The sequence below is a fragment of the Elgaria multicarinata genome, chromosome 2 (assembly GCF_023053635.1).
Source record: "Elgaria multicarinata webbii isolate HBS135686 ecotype San Diego chromosome 2, rElgMul1.1.pri, whole genome shotgun sequence".
NCBI lineage: Eukaryota > Metazoa > Chordata > Lepidosauria > Squamata > Anguidae > Elgaria > Elgaria multicarinata.
In genome coordinates, this window is record NC_086172.1 from 142,983,084 (window position 1) to 142,998,949 (window position 15,866).

Below are 15,866 nucleotides of genomic sequence, written 5' to 3' on the forward strand. Positions count from 1 at the left end.
TGTGTGAACCTGGAAACTCTAGATTGGTTATGAGTTAAACACCCTGGAATTAACCTCACAGTAAGTCATGGTTAAAACAACCAAGAGTTCCAGGTTCGCGCAGCAGAAAACAATCCAGGCCATTCCTGGGTTCTTAATTACAAGTGGAAATGGCTTGTGCACTCCATTCATCTCCAGCTATTCCTGGTTAAAACAACCCTGGAATTGCCACTGTGAAGTGTGAAAGGGGTCATAAAGATGTGAAGGCCCAGAAAGTATTGGGAGGGAAAGCCCCCTTTTCCCCCCAAGGACTCTTCCTAATTTTTCCAATGGAAATGTTGGGGACTGCTAGAAAAAAACTTGTATAGAATATTTCCTCTTTTAGAATGAATAAAAATGTGGATTTTTATGTCATTCAACAACATTAGATAATTCCCGTGTATGCAGTGGAGCTCAGTGTTTTCAGTATAGTGGTAAAGTTTAACTTGATATCCAAATACACATATTGTGTATGTGACTATGTATCTGCCTAAATCAACTTTTTCCAATCTGGTGCCCTCCAGATGTTTTGAACTACAATTACCAGGATTCCCAACAATTGGTCATGCTGGTTGGGACTGATGGGAGTTGAAGTCCAAAACGTCTGTAGGGCACTGTATTGCAGAAGACTGGCCCAAGTAATACTTTCTTTCGTTTGCTACAAACTTTGGGGGTTGTTTTCAATGTTTTTTCCCCCTACTTCTCAAATGGCAGTAACTAAGATACATGTACATAGGTACCATAAGGTGCAGCAGTTTGCTCTCTCTTGTAATGGTTTTATTTGCAATTTTGCTTGCACATAGCCACTTGGAATCATTTCAAATATCTATAGTGCAGTCTGTTTACACATATGCATACAATAAATTACTTCAAGGCAGGTTGCAGTTTTAAAAGAAGTGCATGATAAATGCTGTTTATCAAAACTGACATTTTCTAAGTGTTTATGAGAGTTCTGCCACCAGAATATTAACTTGAAAGCATAGGATTGTAGCTTGGATTTCATGACAAGAGGTGCTTCTTTTGGCTGTGATTAAATTATAATATTGGATGCTAATTTTTGTTCAATATTTTGTAGTATTCCAGGAAAGGATTGGAAAGGAAATTTAACAACCATCAAAAATAGGTAACATATTTCATATTTCAAAGTCCTCTATAATCTGCTTATGTCTTTGAAGGAAAACTTTGTAGACTTAGTTTCTTAACTTATGTTTAACATTTTCTGACTAATTATACACAGATATATTAACTGTTTATGTGGGATCCTGGAACAACTTCAACGATGTGTAGCACAATCTTATACATATCTACTCAGACATAATCCCCATTTAACTGAGTGTGCTGTTAAACCCTGTGGTAGAATAAAGTAGGAATTTTCCATTCTCTAACCACCAGAAAAATGGTTTTCAATAGTTTAGACTATTCTATAAAATGATTAATTCTTGAACGCTCTGAAGATTGCTGCTGAATTCAAGTTACATATAAATAGCAGGCTGTGTAAATAGAGCAGAGGTTGAAAATATGGTAGCATGGTAATATGGTAGTATTAGAAAGTAAGAAGATATTATATTGGTGGTTCTAAGATTGTTCTGTGACTACACAAAGCTACAAGGTAAGAAAGCTGGGAAATGCATTAAAAATGGCCTAATATTTCCAGATATTATTTTGAATGTTATTAATTAAATTGTGAAGGCTTCTGTAAATTTTGATCAAAGAGAAGATCCAGAAGATCTTCTTCCCCAAAAGCCTCTCTAGAGCATTGAGGAACCTTCAGGGAAGGCTTGGGATATGGATAGGTAGGAGACCGCAGTGGGAATGGGGTTAGCTGGAGAAAATCACATGGAAATAGCTTCTGCTCACACATTGAACATGTTTATTCAATAAATGATGCACTTCAGAGACACCATGGGCATGATTAGCCATATTCCTGTTCCCCTATAATATAGTACAGTATTATGCGCCCAGCCATTCCTTCTGCTGTACTGATGGTTCTAATCCATCAGTACACCAATTAGTGGTGTGTATGTGTGTTTTTTAAAAGTCAATTGTTCCGTAAGCTAGACAAACAAATAATAAGCACCCTTCTCTGAGTAAGGCTGGCATATGATTCCTGGTCACTGGGCTAATCATTAAATGCAAGGGTGCTTCAGTCATGTTAAATCAGTTTTAACATGTGGATATTACATAAGCTGCTGATAAATCCATTGTGAGTGATTGTATTGGTTTTGCAGTGGACTGTGCCCATCTTGTAATCAGTCCTTGGAGAGTATTAATCTGAGCCCAGAAGAATTCAGCATTCTTAAGGAAAAGATAATAAAGGATGTGATACATGGGACTGATACATTCAGGAAAACAACGCCCCAGGTGAGTTGCAAGAAGATTAATATCTTCATTGTGATCTATTTATTTGCAGTGAGGTATTTGCCGATAATACTTATGTTACCATTTCACTGTTTGTTCATTGTGTTTTTAAAGATTTGCTTATGTAGTTGTTGATCTTAAAGCTGATTGACTTAGATCAGAGGTGGGCAACATGCAGGCCATATGGAGCTCCTCTTAGCCTTTTTTATGGCTCCCACTGCACTACAAATTTGCTGCAAAAATTTGGCACCAGTAATACCTTCTGTTTCTCTTTTAAAACAAGGTGTGCAGAGAGAATTGAGCAGTGGGGTTGGGGGAGGTTTGGCACTGCTAGTGCCAGTGAAATCAGATGGCAGATTTGGAGGGGGGGCAGCGCAGGGCTGCAGTTGCCCCCATCTCCAAAGTTCCCTACCCCTGATCTAGGTATCGTCCCATCCTACTCATCTGCAGATACAGCAAACCACCACTAATCGTATAAAAAGAATCTTCAGTGTTTATTTAAGAACATAAGAAGTGCCCTGATGCTGGATCAGACCAAGGGTCCATCTAGTCCAGCACTCTGTTCACACAGTGGCCAACCAGACATTGGCCAGGGACGAACAAGGCAGGACATGGTGCAACAGCACCCTCCCACCCATGTTCCCCACCAATTGGTGCACACGAGATTATTGTCTCGGATACTGGAGATAGCACACCCTTAGTACCCTTAATTTAGAATAAGGAAAAGAAATATATATCCTATATCATGTTGACATGTGAGGCGTTGACAGGTTCCTGTTTAGATGGTTTTTAAACAGGTATTCTAGATACATACATGTTTGATACCTGTTTCTTTGGAAATCCTTAACCTGTAAACAAAACTGTTGAAATGTATGTAGATGACTAACGAATGGACCCAACTCTGCATGAGTTTGAATTGCTTTTAGGTTGATACAGAGAAGCCTTCAAGCAAATTTATACAGCTCTCACAGTTGGACACATTGTGCCTCTCCCGCCTGAGGGAAGGCACTCCTGCTGGTACCCCTATGCATGGCCCCTTCCATGGTCCACACCTATGGCCCCCTGAGGGAGGGGGGGTCTGTCCATTCCATCCCTCTTAGATGGAGCTGCACCACAGCCGAGGGGAAGGGATAGGCACACAACCCGGACTAGAGATCTCCTCGGGCTTCAAACTGAGCTTGTTCTTTTTTTCATACTTTAACATGGTTTTTTCTCCCCCAATATTTAAGAGTTGCTTTTCCTTTTTTTAAAAAAAGTGTTTAAAAATATGGAAAACAAGAATCTTGTATGGTTAAAATCTGCTCGCTGCAGCGCTGAACCATGATGCAATGAGAAGTTTGGTTGAAATTGATGAAATGGTATTGAAGCAATTTTTTTTTAAAAAAAATATGATTTGCCTCTTTTTTGCTTAAAGATAATATAGTGAAATTTTCACTGTGCCTAAAACCATCTGAGGTAAGGTAGAACAATCGTATGTAAGGTTTTCGAGTCCATCGAGGATGTACAGATAAAACTTCCTTTTATTTATATAGAGGAGGAGGAGGAGGAAGAGATAGAGTGGAGTCCTATGAAGGTATGCCGTATCCAGCCCTGCTTACAGAGCCTCAATGAGTACTGAGTTCTATCTTGTCAGTGATGAGTCTGCAGTTGTCTATAAATTTGGCTACTCCATTTTTAACAAGTTACATCATAGATAGCAAATTAAAACATCCCATGATACTGTTTTCTTCTGATCTATTGTCCTGTTATATGGAAAGGGTCTTCTTTAGAAGTTAGTAATTGAAATCCTTGTATTGTTTGCATTCTTGGCATTGAAAGAAATGAACCACTAGATGGTGCTGATGGTGCATCTTGGATATCATGCTAACGCTAATTGATCAGAAGTTGTTAACAAGATCTCTAGTATTATTCCCCCCCCCCCCCGCCCCCCACCAATCAGTGTTGTAGTTTAATGCAAGTGTTGGATTACAGCTTCTTCATCAGAATCACAGGACGCAGTAATATTTATAGGGCCATGCTATTCAGCCTTCCACAACACAAGGTATTCCTTTTTAAAGTAGGAATCCTTCTAGCAATTTGGGGGAATTAATTGCTGGGGTTTCTGAAAAATGAACTACATTGAGTTTTTGTTCTATTTATTTACTTTTTAAACTACTTATACTAGCATAGTGTAGGACTGGGCAGACTTCAAGCTTGTAGGAGCTACTTTGTTTTTTTACTAGGACCTTGAGATCCAGCAAGCAGAACTAGTGCAAAAGACATAGAAATAAAGAATTCTGAGCCCACTCCTGATTTTACACCCCCCCACACACAAAACACTTTCTTTCAGTGTAATTTAGGGCAAGAGGAGAGTCATTTTGTAGTTGCTGTTGTTAAACAATTGGGAATCAGAAATCCTTGCCAATCTATTGTAAATCATTCAAAGAACTTCCAGGAGATCCTGATTGATCTTCTGCCCACCCTGGTCTAGTATAAAGGCTAAGACTGTAGCTCAGTGGTAGGTGAATGCTTTGCACACAGAAGGTTCCAAGTTCAGTCACCAGCACCTCCAGTGTAATACAGATTGGGTAGCAAATGGTGCAGTAGACTTGTGCCAGAGATCCTGGACAGCCACAGCCAGTAAGAGTGTGCATTAGTGGCGTAGTTGGAGAAATAGTCTCGCCTGGTAAGAGGCAGCTTCCTATGTTAGGGCCTTCTGTGCTCTGAGAAGTATCCAGTTAAAATCTTGCCTCACCCCCTTCAGCTGTTTAGATGGCCTGAGGAAAAGTCCTTATTCTCTCCCTTTCTGCAATATCTGATCATGCTGCTTCCCTTGCAGGACTTCCATTGGGATCATTTATGTCAGGTGTGCACAGCCATTTTGACCCGAATCCCTACCACCTCATACCTGCTGGAGTGCAGGGGATCGTATATGCGTGGACGCATGGACACATATTCACATAACTCGCATATTGTTGCAGCTTTAATCTGCCCAGTAACCATTCCCATACACAGGCACCAGATGCACATGCATGTACATATGGGTTACTTTGGTGAAGGAGGAGTCTGCAGCCTGGATATGAAAAATCCTGTTTATCTATTTATTTACGCTATTTATATACTGCTCCCTGTTCAGAAATTTGGAGCAGTGACAAAATAAGAATAAAAACAAAAACGCATTAAAAGTACATTTTTAAAGTACACAATCAACCACTGCTGGTCATTAAGGGAAGGCTTCCTGGAACAACAACGGTTTTAGGAGGCACCTGAAGGAATACAAAGTTGGCACCTGCCTGACCTCCAGAGGCAGGGAATTCCGTAGGGTGGGGGCCACTCCTATGGCCTCTCCAGTACTGGCCATACCAGTGCGCCTCTGCTAGTCAGTGTCAGAGGCCTGTCTACAGGAAAAAAGTTCAAAAGGAGGCAAAATGTAGTGAAGGCTCTTGACTCAGATGGCTTTAAAGGGGGATTAGACAAAAGTATGGAGGAATATTTTTTATGTATGTATTTACTTATTTATTACACTTTTATACTGCCCAATAGCCGAAGCTCTCTGGGCAGTTCACAATTAAAACCATAAAATACAGCAAGTCAGAACATAATATAAAATACCATGTGAAACCAAAATAAGTTACAGTCCAGGACAAGCCTGTATGAAAAGATATATTTTCAGGAGTTATTTAAGAGATATTACATTTTCCGCATCCCGAACCACACGATTGAGGTTTTTCCAGATGGTGGGTGCGCTACAGAGAAGGCCCGCCACCAAGGTTTTCAGGGTGACATTCCATTCATTTCGGAATGACCAGCAAGACCACCTCTGAAGATCGTAAATGTAGTCTGGGTCTATATAAGGGAGGGTGGTGTGCTATGTTATCCTGCTCCCAGGTTGTTCAGGGCTTTATAGGATAATAACCTTGTACATGGCTCAGTAGCTGATCGGCAGCCAGTGGCTGGACAGAATAGGTCTGTCCAGTAGCTGTTAGCTGTGATAGCTAAATGAAGCTTCCATGGTCAGAGGCGGTGTGCTTCTACATACCGAGTTGACCAGGGGACAAGGACAATGAGGAATGTTTGTTACTTTAAACTACTACTTGGGGGCTTCCCAGAAGCAACTAACTGGCCACTGTTAGAAACGGTATGCTGGACTAGATGGGCCATTGCTGTTTCAGCCAGGTTGTTCTTATGTATATCATTTGGCAGGCCACTAGAGGGTGAATAGTCTCTTAGATGATTATCAGGATTTCCCTGTGAATTTCAGGAATTGATTGTGGTTAGAAATTTTGGGGAACTTTATACAAAGTTTTTCTGGAAAGAATGTGTAGTAGGAACAGTTTTTAGACTTGGTCCTGATAATAGAATGGTTATATTTGGGCATGTTTTGGATGTTTAGGGAGATTCCCTTGCTAGCTAATAACTTTTGCAGCAGCTGCATGTTAAGGAAATCAAATGCAGAATAAGTGAGTAAGGCATCTTTTAAGTTAATGTAGTCATTGATGTTAAAAAAAAGTATTTTAGTGTATGTCTTGCACAGAATTATTGACACTTTCATAGTTGTAAGTACTCAAATTGGTCAAATATGCAGTAGCTGAGAAGCCAGCCGACACGCTGTAGGATTGTCCCAGTGATGTACCTTTGAATTACTATTTATTTTAATAGGACGAGCAGTATTTTCAGGCCTAGCACCACTGCCACTCTGGGTCCTATGAATTTAGAGCCATAATCTGATTCTGACTGTGATTCAGACCTAAAGCAAGATGATTTAGGCCCCCACTCAGTTGTGAGAAACTTCGGGTAAGAGACCTTATCTCTGCCTGTTTTCCCATCTGATAGCAGGCTAAGGGAGGATGAGACTCCCCTTCAGCCAAAGCTTCAAGATGAGGCTTTGAGTCAGATCTCAGATTTGCAAATGAGAAGTCTTCTGTGGGAATCGAGCAAGGGGAGGACTCTGAAAAGCACTAGACTTGAAGGGTGTCACTCAGGTTAAGATGTCCTCTCTGACATACTGCCCACTTATTGGCCAGATTTCCCTATCAGGATAGATCATCAAGAAGGTTTTTTTTAGCAGCTGGAGAGTCTTTTCTGGGAACAATGCTGTCCAGACTGCCCAAAACATTTTCTCCCCTGGACTTTCCAAGAACTCTTGTACCCTTGTCTGCCTTGAAATATGTAATGTTGAAATCCCAATGTAGAATCTATTATTGGACTTGATCTGTGACTGTGTATGACATCTAGACTTGGAACTTTCTCTTAAACCAAGTCTTATCTGCCTGAAAGATTTTCTTTCCTGAACACATCATGAATCTTGGACCTTTGTCTGTTTAAACCCTAGACCATGTACTCCATGATCTGAACTATCTTGATGGATTTTGGACTTCAAACTTTGTTGCTGTATGAAATTTAGCCTTGGGATAGCTTCTTAAACTAAGCATCATGCCAATAATCATTGCTTTACTGTCTGATTGATGGAGGTTGTAATCATTATGTTTTTACTGGGGGTCTGAGAAGTTGGTCTGTGTAACTTAATCTACCGCAATAAAAGAAGTCCCTGATATTTGTGCTGCTTTGTAAATTTACCAGCATGTAACAGAAAGCTGGGCTTTGGCAAATATTGACTTTATAAGACTGCAAGCTAAAGTGTAGTACCTTTTTACCAAGAAGTGTTGTTCCTGGTTATTAGGCTTATTAAAAAGATATAAATATGCTGGATCACAGGGGAAAATCCCATATGCTATTCATGAATAGTGTGGCATCCATTTAAGACTGAATTTTGCAGTGCATATTAAAATGTAACTTCCATTTTCCTATTGTTAAGAATGGAGGTGCATACTTACTGTACAAAATTGCTTAAATCCTCACTTTTTTAAAAAAAAAGGCACATAAAAAAGCTAGAATACTCCATGTGCTCATGCATTACTTCCTACATTAAACAAAGGATTGATCTTATATCTAAAGAAAGTGATAGAATTGCTATTTCCATTGTAGTAGAGAAGGCTGCTAGCTATTTCTTGGTTTGACACGTATACATGGCTTTGTGAAAGTTATAAAACTGCTGGTCTCTGCTTTTAATACCTTTTGGGGTAGTCTGTATTTTCTGATCAGGTGGATGTACATGTGCCCTTCCTTGTAAAGCCACAATGACTCACTCAAATACGCACACATTGTAGGCATTCCCCTCCCTAATCATTCATACTGTGAATCAGCTCAGGTATTTTCTTTTTGATCTATGACTGCATCTGCATAAAATTGAATGTAGATTAATTATTGCTGATTGTCCATGGGATCCCTTCCTTTGTGTCACCATTTTTCTTTTTTCTTTTAAATGAAAGTGGCTGTAATGTAAGGAGCGTTATTAACCTGAGTGTAATGTAGAAATGAGCAGTGCAATCCTATGCATGTCTGTTCAGAATTAAAACTTGTTAAGTTCAGTAAGACTTACTTCCCGGTAAGTGTGTATAGGATTGCAGCTTCAAGATACAACTGCTATACTTCTCAGCTTGAGTGAGTTTAAATTGAAACGACAGTGCTAAATGACAATACTGTGATCAAGATACTGTGAAATATTTTTGTAAGCTGTCTTGAGAGCGGTTTTTTGCTAAAGGCCTATAATAAATAAATAAATGTGCTATAATAAATAAATAAATATAAATAAGATAAACATCTTATTGAGTTGCCATATAAGGACACCTTCTTCACAACAATGAGGGCCAAATTGTGCCAGCAAAATTTTGTAGGGCAAGTGGGCCCTAGTCAGAAATTCTGGCTAAGCTCTTGCCACATTGCAAGTCATATGCATCCCATCTCCCAAGTCAATTGTCACAATGTTCCCCATGCAGGCTTTTGATTGGATTGGCTGCAGCCTGGAATAGCACCCCTAGGTCTGCAATATGTGGGCCTAAAACAGGAGTACCATCAGCCCTCTTTCAGGCCAAGGGCCGAATTCAATTTTGAAGAAGCTTCTGGGGGCCTTATTCCAGTGGTGGGTGTGGCTGAAGAAAAATGAGGTGGGGCCAAAAGTACCAGCTTGTTTTAGCGTAAAGTTCTTAGTGTCAGTAACTAAGGTTTAGGAGAGACATTTCAAACTTTTAGAAAGGGGGAGGGGACTGCACAAAAGCCAAGAAGCCTGCAAATTATCAACAGTTAGGGGAAGTGGGTGGGGCCAGGATAAGGGGGCGTGGCCTTCTGGGCAACTCTGGAGGGTCAAATTTGCCCCCAGGACCTGAGGCTCTGCATACCTGGTCTACAGCCTCACTAAAATCCAGCTCCATAGCATGAATCCTAGGACCAGTTACTCTAGGGCATGTCTTCACCTATGGGCTTTCAGGGACGGGGGAGGGGAGGATCCTAGGTTTTCCCATCTCCAGGATCATTCCCCAATGTGCACATGCCTGTTCTGCCGCCGCGTTTCCCCTCCCTCAAACTAAGACCTTTGCACAGCAACGCGGGCGCGATCGTGCACCAAAGTAAGTTTAAAAAGAAAACACCTCAAACCTCAGTGCCCAAAGACACTGATAGCCATCCAAGGGATAGCGAAACTGCTGACCCCCAATGGGTATGGAGCCCCCCGAATAGCGCTATACCTGTTTGCTGAGGCCCTACTCGCAGGGAGGAGGGAGGACCCAAGAGCTCATGCCACACTACCTGTGGTGCTCAGGGCTGTCCCAAGACTGGGGAAAATCATAATATATGCAGTCCATTTTATCCCGGGACAACTGAGAGGTCATCCCTGTTTGACCCCGGGATCCCCTGTGCGTCATTTGGATACACAGGGATGACCTCAAGCTGACCCTGCGATAAATGGCTGGTGTAGACATGCCCCTAGTCTAGCACACTGCTCCTTGCCTGCGTTTCTCCTACACACAATAGTTCCTCTCTGCCCAGTGTTGACCATTGTGCAGTTATAACCACAGTGACCTTAGCACTGGCAGGTTAGATCATTCAAATTCTGCATACCATTCTGCTCACACCATCTCAAAAAGGATATCCTAGGGCTGTTTTAACTTGCACAACACAGCTTGGGGGGGCAGTGGGAGGAAGAAATGATGTAAGATAAATCTGGTTTCTAGGTGGGGAAAGGCCTATAAGCCTGGATGGCAAATCGCCAGTCACATGCTATGGAGGTTGATCACTGGTTTCATACTATGTAGACTGTCGAAACGACTGAACGAATAAACAACAACAACAACAGACTGTCCAGGTACCTTGCTGCAGATCAAGTTGTTGCTGTCTTTTATGTAGAAAGGGAGGACAAGTCTTCTGTCCACTGCTGTCTAGAAGGTTGTGATTTTTCTTTCCAATGTTGCAGTATGAGGTTTTTGGCAAAAAGATAGCATGTGAAATTTCTGGTGTCCTAAGACAGGAGTGGGCAACTTGTAAACCAAAACATTTGGAGGACCACAACTCCCAACAACCGTAGTCAGTGTAGCCAGTGGTCAGGGCTAATGGGAGTTGTAGGCCAAAATTTTATTATTTATTGCATTTCTATACTACCCAATAGCCGAAGCTCTCTGGGCAGTTCACAAAAATTAAAACCCATCAAGTACAATTCAAGGTATAAAAACAAACCATAGTATAAAAACACAGTATAAAAGTGCAGTATAAAAGCACAACCAGCATAAAACCGAGCGGCATTGCAGAGATTTGTACAGGGTTAAAGTACAGATTTTAAAACAGCAAAGTTAAAAGACTTAAGATAATAAACTGTTAAAATACTGGGAAAATAAAAAGGCATCAATAAATCTGGCGTCAAAAGAGGATAATATAGGTCCCAGACAAATCTCTCTAGGGAGCTCATTCCACAGCCGGGGTGCCAGAGCAGCAAAGGCCCTCCTCCTAGTAGCCACCTGCCTTACTTTCTTTGGCAGGGGCTCACGGAGAAGGACCCCTGAAGTTGATCTTAGGGTCCAGGTAGGTACATATGGGAGGAGGCTTCTTTCAGATATCCTGGCCCCAAGCCATTTGGGGCTTTGAATGTTAATACCAGCACCAAAATATTTGGAGGGCCACAAGTCCACAAGTTGCTCACCCCTGCCCCAAGATTATGTAGCACTGGAATATATCCATCAGTATGTTCATATACAAGAACCTTAGAGATGTTTCTACAATTCTTTTATTTGTAATGGGTTTTATACAGTAGGTTGTCAGTGTGTGTGTGTGTGTGAGAGAGAGAGGGGGGGGGTAGCTGCTTGGTATGCTAATGGTTATCTGCTAGCGCACACTTGGATCTAACACATATCTTGATGAGTGTATGATGTAAGGTTAGGCCAGTAGTTGCAAAGGAATTTAACATGCCTTTGAGTCACGGGCAGACCTAGTGCCTAAATATTTAACACTGGCTTCTAGGAATTGAGAATATTTTCCTATCCCAAATTAACTTTTGAATTAAAACCTGAAACATGTCTCTCATTTACAAATCCTGGATGCCTAGTTCACCAGCAGGAAACAGAGTGGGAGGTGTAAATTATCCTGCTTAGGCTATAGTGCTGTGAGATTCTGACCAGTAATCACTGCCCCACGCTTACTTGCTTCTTGTAGCATTACTGTGCTTCTCTTTTCACTTGGGGTTTTCTCACTGGTTTGTTTTTAGTTGGGATGGGGACCTTGCGTGGGTGCAGCTCCTTTCTATTTACATTGTCATTGTATGTTTAAGATTCCATCATGCACAAGGACTGGAAACTTGGATTTATTTAAAGAGCAATGCTATGGCTCCTAGACAGCATCAGTGGGCAGGATAGGATAGTTCAGATTCCTAGATCCAAGGTCAGAGTCAGCACTCTGACCTCCTACCCAGGAGTCCAAGCTTTCCATTCCGGTGCCCTCTCCTTCACAGCTGGCATGGAGAGCGCTGCTCCAACTGCCCTTCTGAGGTTTCAAGGGCAACCTCGGAGAGGAGGGAAAAGGGGTGGTTTTGTCGGTGGGAAAGGTTGGGGACTGGGGAAGTGGGGATATGAGCTGTCCCTAACCTCCTTTCCTCCCCTTCTGCAGAGCCCTAGCTAGATGGCAAAAATGTAGGGTGGGAGAAGCACGTCTGTGCTCCTCCCACTCTGCATAGTTCAGAGGCTGACAGAAATCTCAGTAGAATTGTGCCCTTAGTTTTGTTTAAAAGGAAAGCTGAGACTCTTGATGGAATTCATTAGGTATCTGCTTATTTGGCTGGACATGCAGTTCCTCTGGATGCGTGACCAACTGGGAAGATAAACAGCTCGTCAACACTTTGCTCATCTGTTATTAAGGTTGCCATCTTGCAATCCAGAGACCATGCTTAAGAACTTGGGAAAAACAAGAGAGTGTTTAGTAACAGCGCATATCCTACTTTCCTGTTACGATGCTTTCTCTTTTCCCTGTATCTCAAATCAAGCAGGATGAAGAGAAGGACCACAGCTGTGCATTCTGAGCTCAGCAGATTCTGATTGGCAGGCAACCCCCAGGTTGGCACCTGGCAAGTCATCAACATCACTGATCTCTCCTGACTTTTGCGGTCTGCTTGCTTGTATTGGCGCAAGTCAAAGGGCAGTGATGCATACCTGCTGTCATTTGACTTTATTGTTCTATTCATCCATCCGTATTACTGCTATTTGTCACCACAAGAAGGAAATAACCAAATAAATTTGAATGTAATGGTGGCTAATTACCACCTTTCAGCAATTTGTTGGTTTGCCAAAGGGTTGCAGTTGACAGTTTAATGAATCATTAACTCAATTCTATTTCTTTCCGACCTCCCATTCCATTGTTAGGATCAAACCTGAAATTAACTGAAATTAATTCCAATCTAATTTAATTGAGTGTTGTTGCTGTTTTTAAACCTCATAGACAATTAATTTCATGTTTCTGGAGGATATGTCAAAAATTGCACTCTCCTGAATATTCAGAGGGAAACTTTTAAGAGATGATATTAACGCTCCAATTCAATTGATTGGTGACCACTTCACTTTTACATCCATCTATGGCTTCTAGTCGCGATGGTTATATGCTGATTTTAGGATTAGAAGTGTCATACCTCTGAATATCAATTGCTGGGGAAGCAGCAGGAGAGGAATATTGCTCTCATGTCCTGCTTGTGGGCTTGCCATAGACATCTGGTTGGCCACTATGAGATGCTGATTAGATAAGCCTTTGGTGTATCTAATTTTGGTGCATCTAGTTTTGGGGTATCCAAAAAGCTCCCAAGTTCCCAGAGAACCAGCAGCTTCAAGGCTGCAACAGGGCAATCTTCTGACAGAAATAAGCTTGCAGAGACATTTAACATTCTCAAACTATTTCCTAATAAATCTACCTGTCTTCAACTAGGCCTCTGGTTGACCTACACCTGACACACTTAAGCATTGGATACAGTGTATTTTAATGTATTTATGCAAATTGAGTGAAAATGTTTACCAGGTATTAAAATGTCTAGCCATTTCCCTTGTTTTAGATGTTGCTGTAGTGCAATATATCACTGAACTATGCTGGCAGCTCCCCACATGGAGTGGCTTCTGTCATCTTTTTGCATAACCCAAATTCACATTCAGTCCAATTTCCTGCTCTTACCATACCCAACTTGATACTCAATTCTTCCCCTCCCCTCATATTCCTCTGATATCCTTGTTCCATATCAGCACACACTTGGCTTCTCCTCAGCATTTGATTGGCTGTTTAGAAAACTGTCAAAACAAGACTTGGAAGGCTAGAAAGCTACCTCAAAGCAAACTAAAAGGGCCTTCAAGGCATCTTGCAGACAACAATCTTACATGTAATGTAGTCCTATATATATGGCAATAATAATACATTTAAACCTCACACAGTCTTTCTAATGTAACTAAAACAATTACTAAAATATTAAAATCATTAAAGCAGAAAGCAAATTTTAAAATATAAAAGACAATGTTAGAGTTATAACATTAGAGTTATTTTTGTAAACTGCCCAGAGAGCTTTGGCTATGGGGAGGTATATAAATGAAATAAATAAATAAAAGCCAATAAATTCACTGAAGTAAACATACCTGAGCCAGCTTCCCCAAAACTGTAAGAAGGCCTAATGTCTTTCCCTACGAATGGACTTTTGTAGTGAGGCTATCCCACACACACAAAGCTGAGCTTCATTATATTCTCAGTTTCCCAAGACTAAGGAGCCTAGTCATATAATGTGAGCCCATAGGAGCACTCATATTGAAGATGACCATTCTTAAGTCTCTAAACATTAGGGTTCTATTGTCATCTTATATAAGAATAAGATAGTGTAAGGCTTATTACTCAAGATCTACCAGTCTAGTTTTGCTCATTTTCATTTTAAATTGAAGCTTGAGCAGCGTAGATGCGCAGAAAAATTGTGGAAGTTCGAAGCTTGAACTTTAATAGCTAAACCATGTGGCTTTTCTGCCATGTCCCCTGTCATCTCCCCCCCACCCACCGCCCCAATTCTTTTGACTATTTTTGTTTAACATATTCAGTCCGAAGAAGAGTCAGCAAAAGCTTGATAATTATTTTGTAACATTTGACAGAAGCACTAGCTCCTTGGATCAATATCCCTGATTATTATTGTGGTGCTTTGACTCTCCCTCCTGCCTATGCACAAGAAACTTTAGGACCAGTAGTTCTCAGGTATGGTGATCATGTGTCCTACTTTACAGATGACAATCCTCTATTTCAAGCATTGTTGGAGGGTGGTCCTCTGTCTGAAAGTACCCTCTGTCTGAAAGCTACCCGTTCCAAGTCCAACTGAATGATTTGTTGTTGTTTATTCATTCAGTCGCTTCCGACTCTTCGTGACTTCATGGACCAGCCCACACCAGAGCTTTCTGTCGGCTGTTGCCACCCCCAGCTCCCCCAAGGTCAAGTCTGTCCCCTCCAGAATATCATCCATCCATCTTGCCCTTGGTCGGCCCCTCTTCCTTTTGCCTTCCACTTTCCCTAGCATCAGCCTCTTCTCCAGGGTATCCTGTCTTCTCATTATGTGGCCAAAGTACTTCAGTTTTGCCTTTAATACCATTCCCTCGAGTGAGCAGTCTGGCTTTATTTCCTGGAGTATGGACGGGTTTGATCTTCTTGCAGTCCAAGGCACTCTCAGAATTTTCCTCCAACACCACAGTTCAAAAGCATCTATCTTCCTTCGCTCAGCTTTCCTTATGGTCCAGCTCTCGCAGCCATAAAGTACCATAAAAAGGGATACCAGGGAGGGGACTTGAAGTTGCTCAGGTCAGCTGGTCACAGTCTTTCTAATTGTAGGAAGATGTGTTGCATTTAATTGTATTTAAATTGTAGTAATTATTTATACAATTGCATCTGTATGTATACATTGTCATATACAAATTTTATGCAAATCTGCATCCTTTTTTGTCTTTCTTTTTTGGTGATATATTTCCCCCTTTTTTTGCAATGTGTAAGTGGCCAGCCTATTCTTGAGAGAGCATGCCCTATAGAGTAGCACAAATCTGTCAAACTATAAGACCTAGTGTAATTGTAGAAGCACACTGTTCAGAATGTGTCTTGTTCTGCTCTAACACTGCTTCTGATTGGCTCCAGCTAATCTTTGGGCA

General features: G+C 41.3%; 1 protein-coding gene across 3 annotated transcripts in view; it reads left to right on the forward strand.

The window, feature by feature from the left end:
• Positions 1 to 15,866, forward strand: part of PRORP (protein only RNase P catalytic subunit) — a 63,424-nt gene that overhangs the window by 3,664 nt on the left and 43,894 nt on the right. For all 3 annotated transcript variants that reach the window (XM_063117807.1, XM_063117806.1, XM_063117808.1), the window contains exons 3-4: positions 1,094 to 1,141; positions 2,247 to 2,379. In XM_063117807.1, coding sequence (XP_062973877.1) covers positions 1,094 to 1,141; positions 2,247 to 2,379 — 181 coding nt within the window. The remainder of the gene's footprint in view (positions 1 to 1,093; positions 1,142 to 2,246; positions 2,380 to 15,866) is intronic.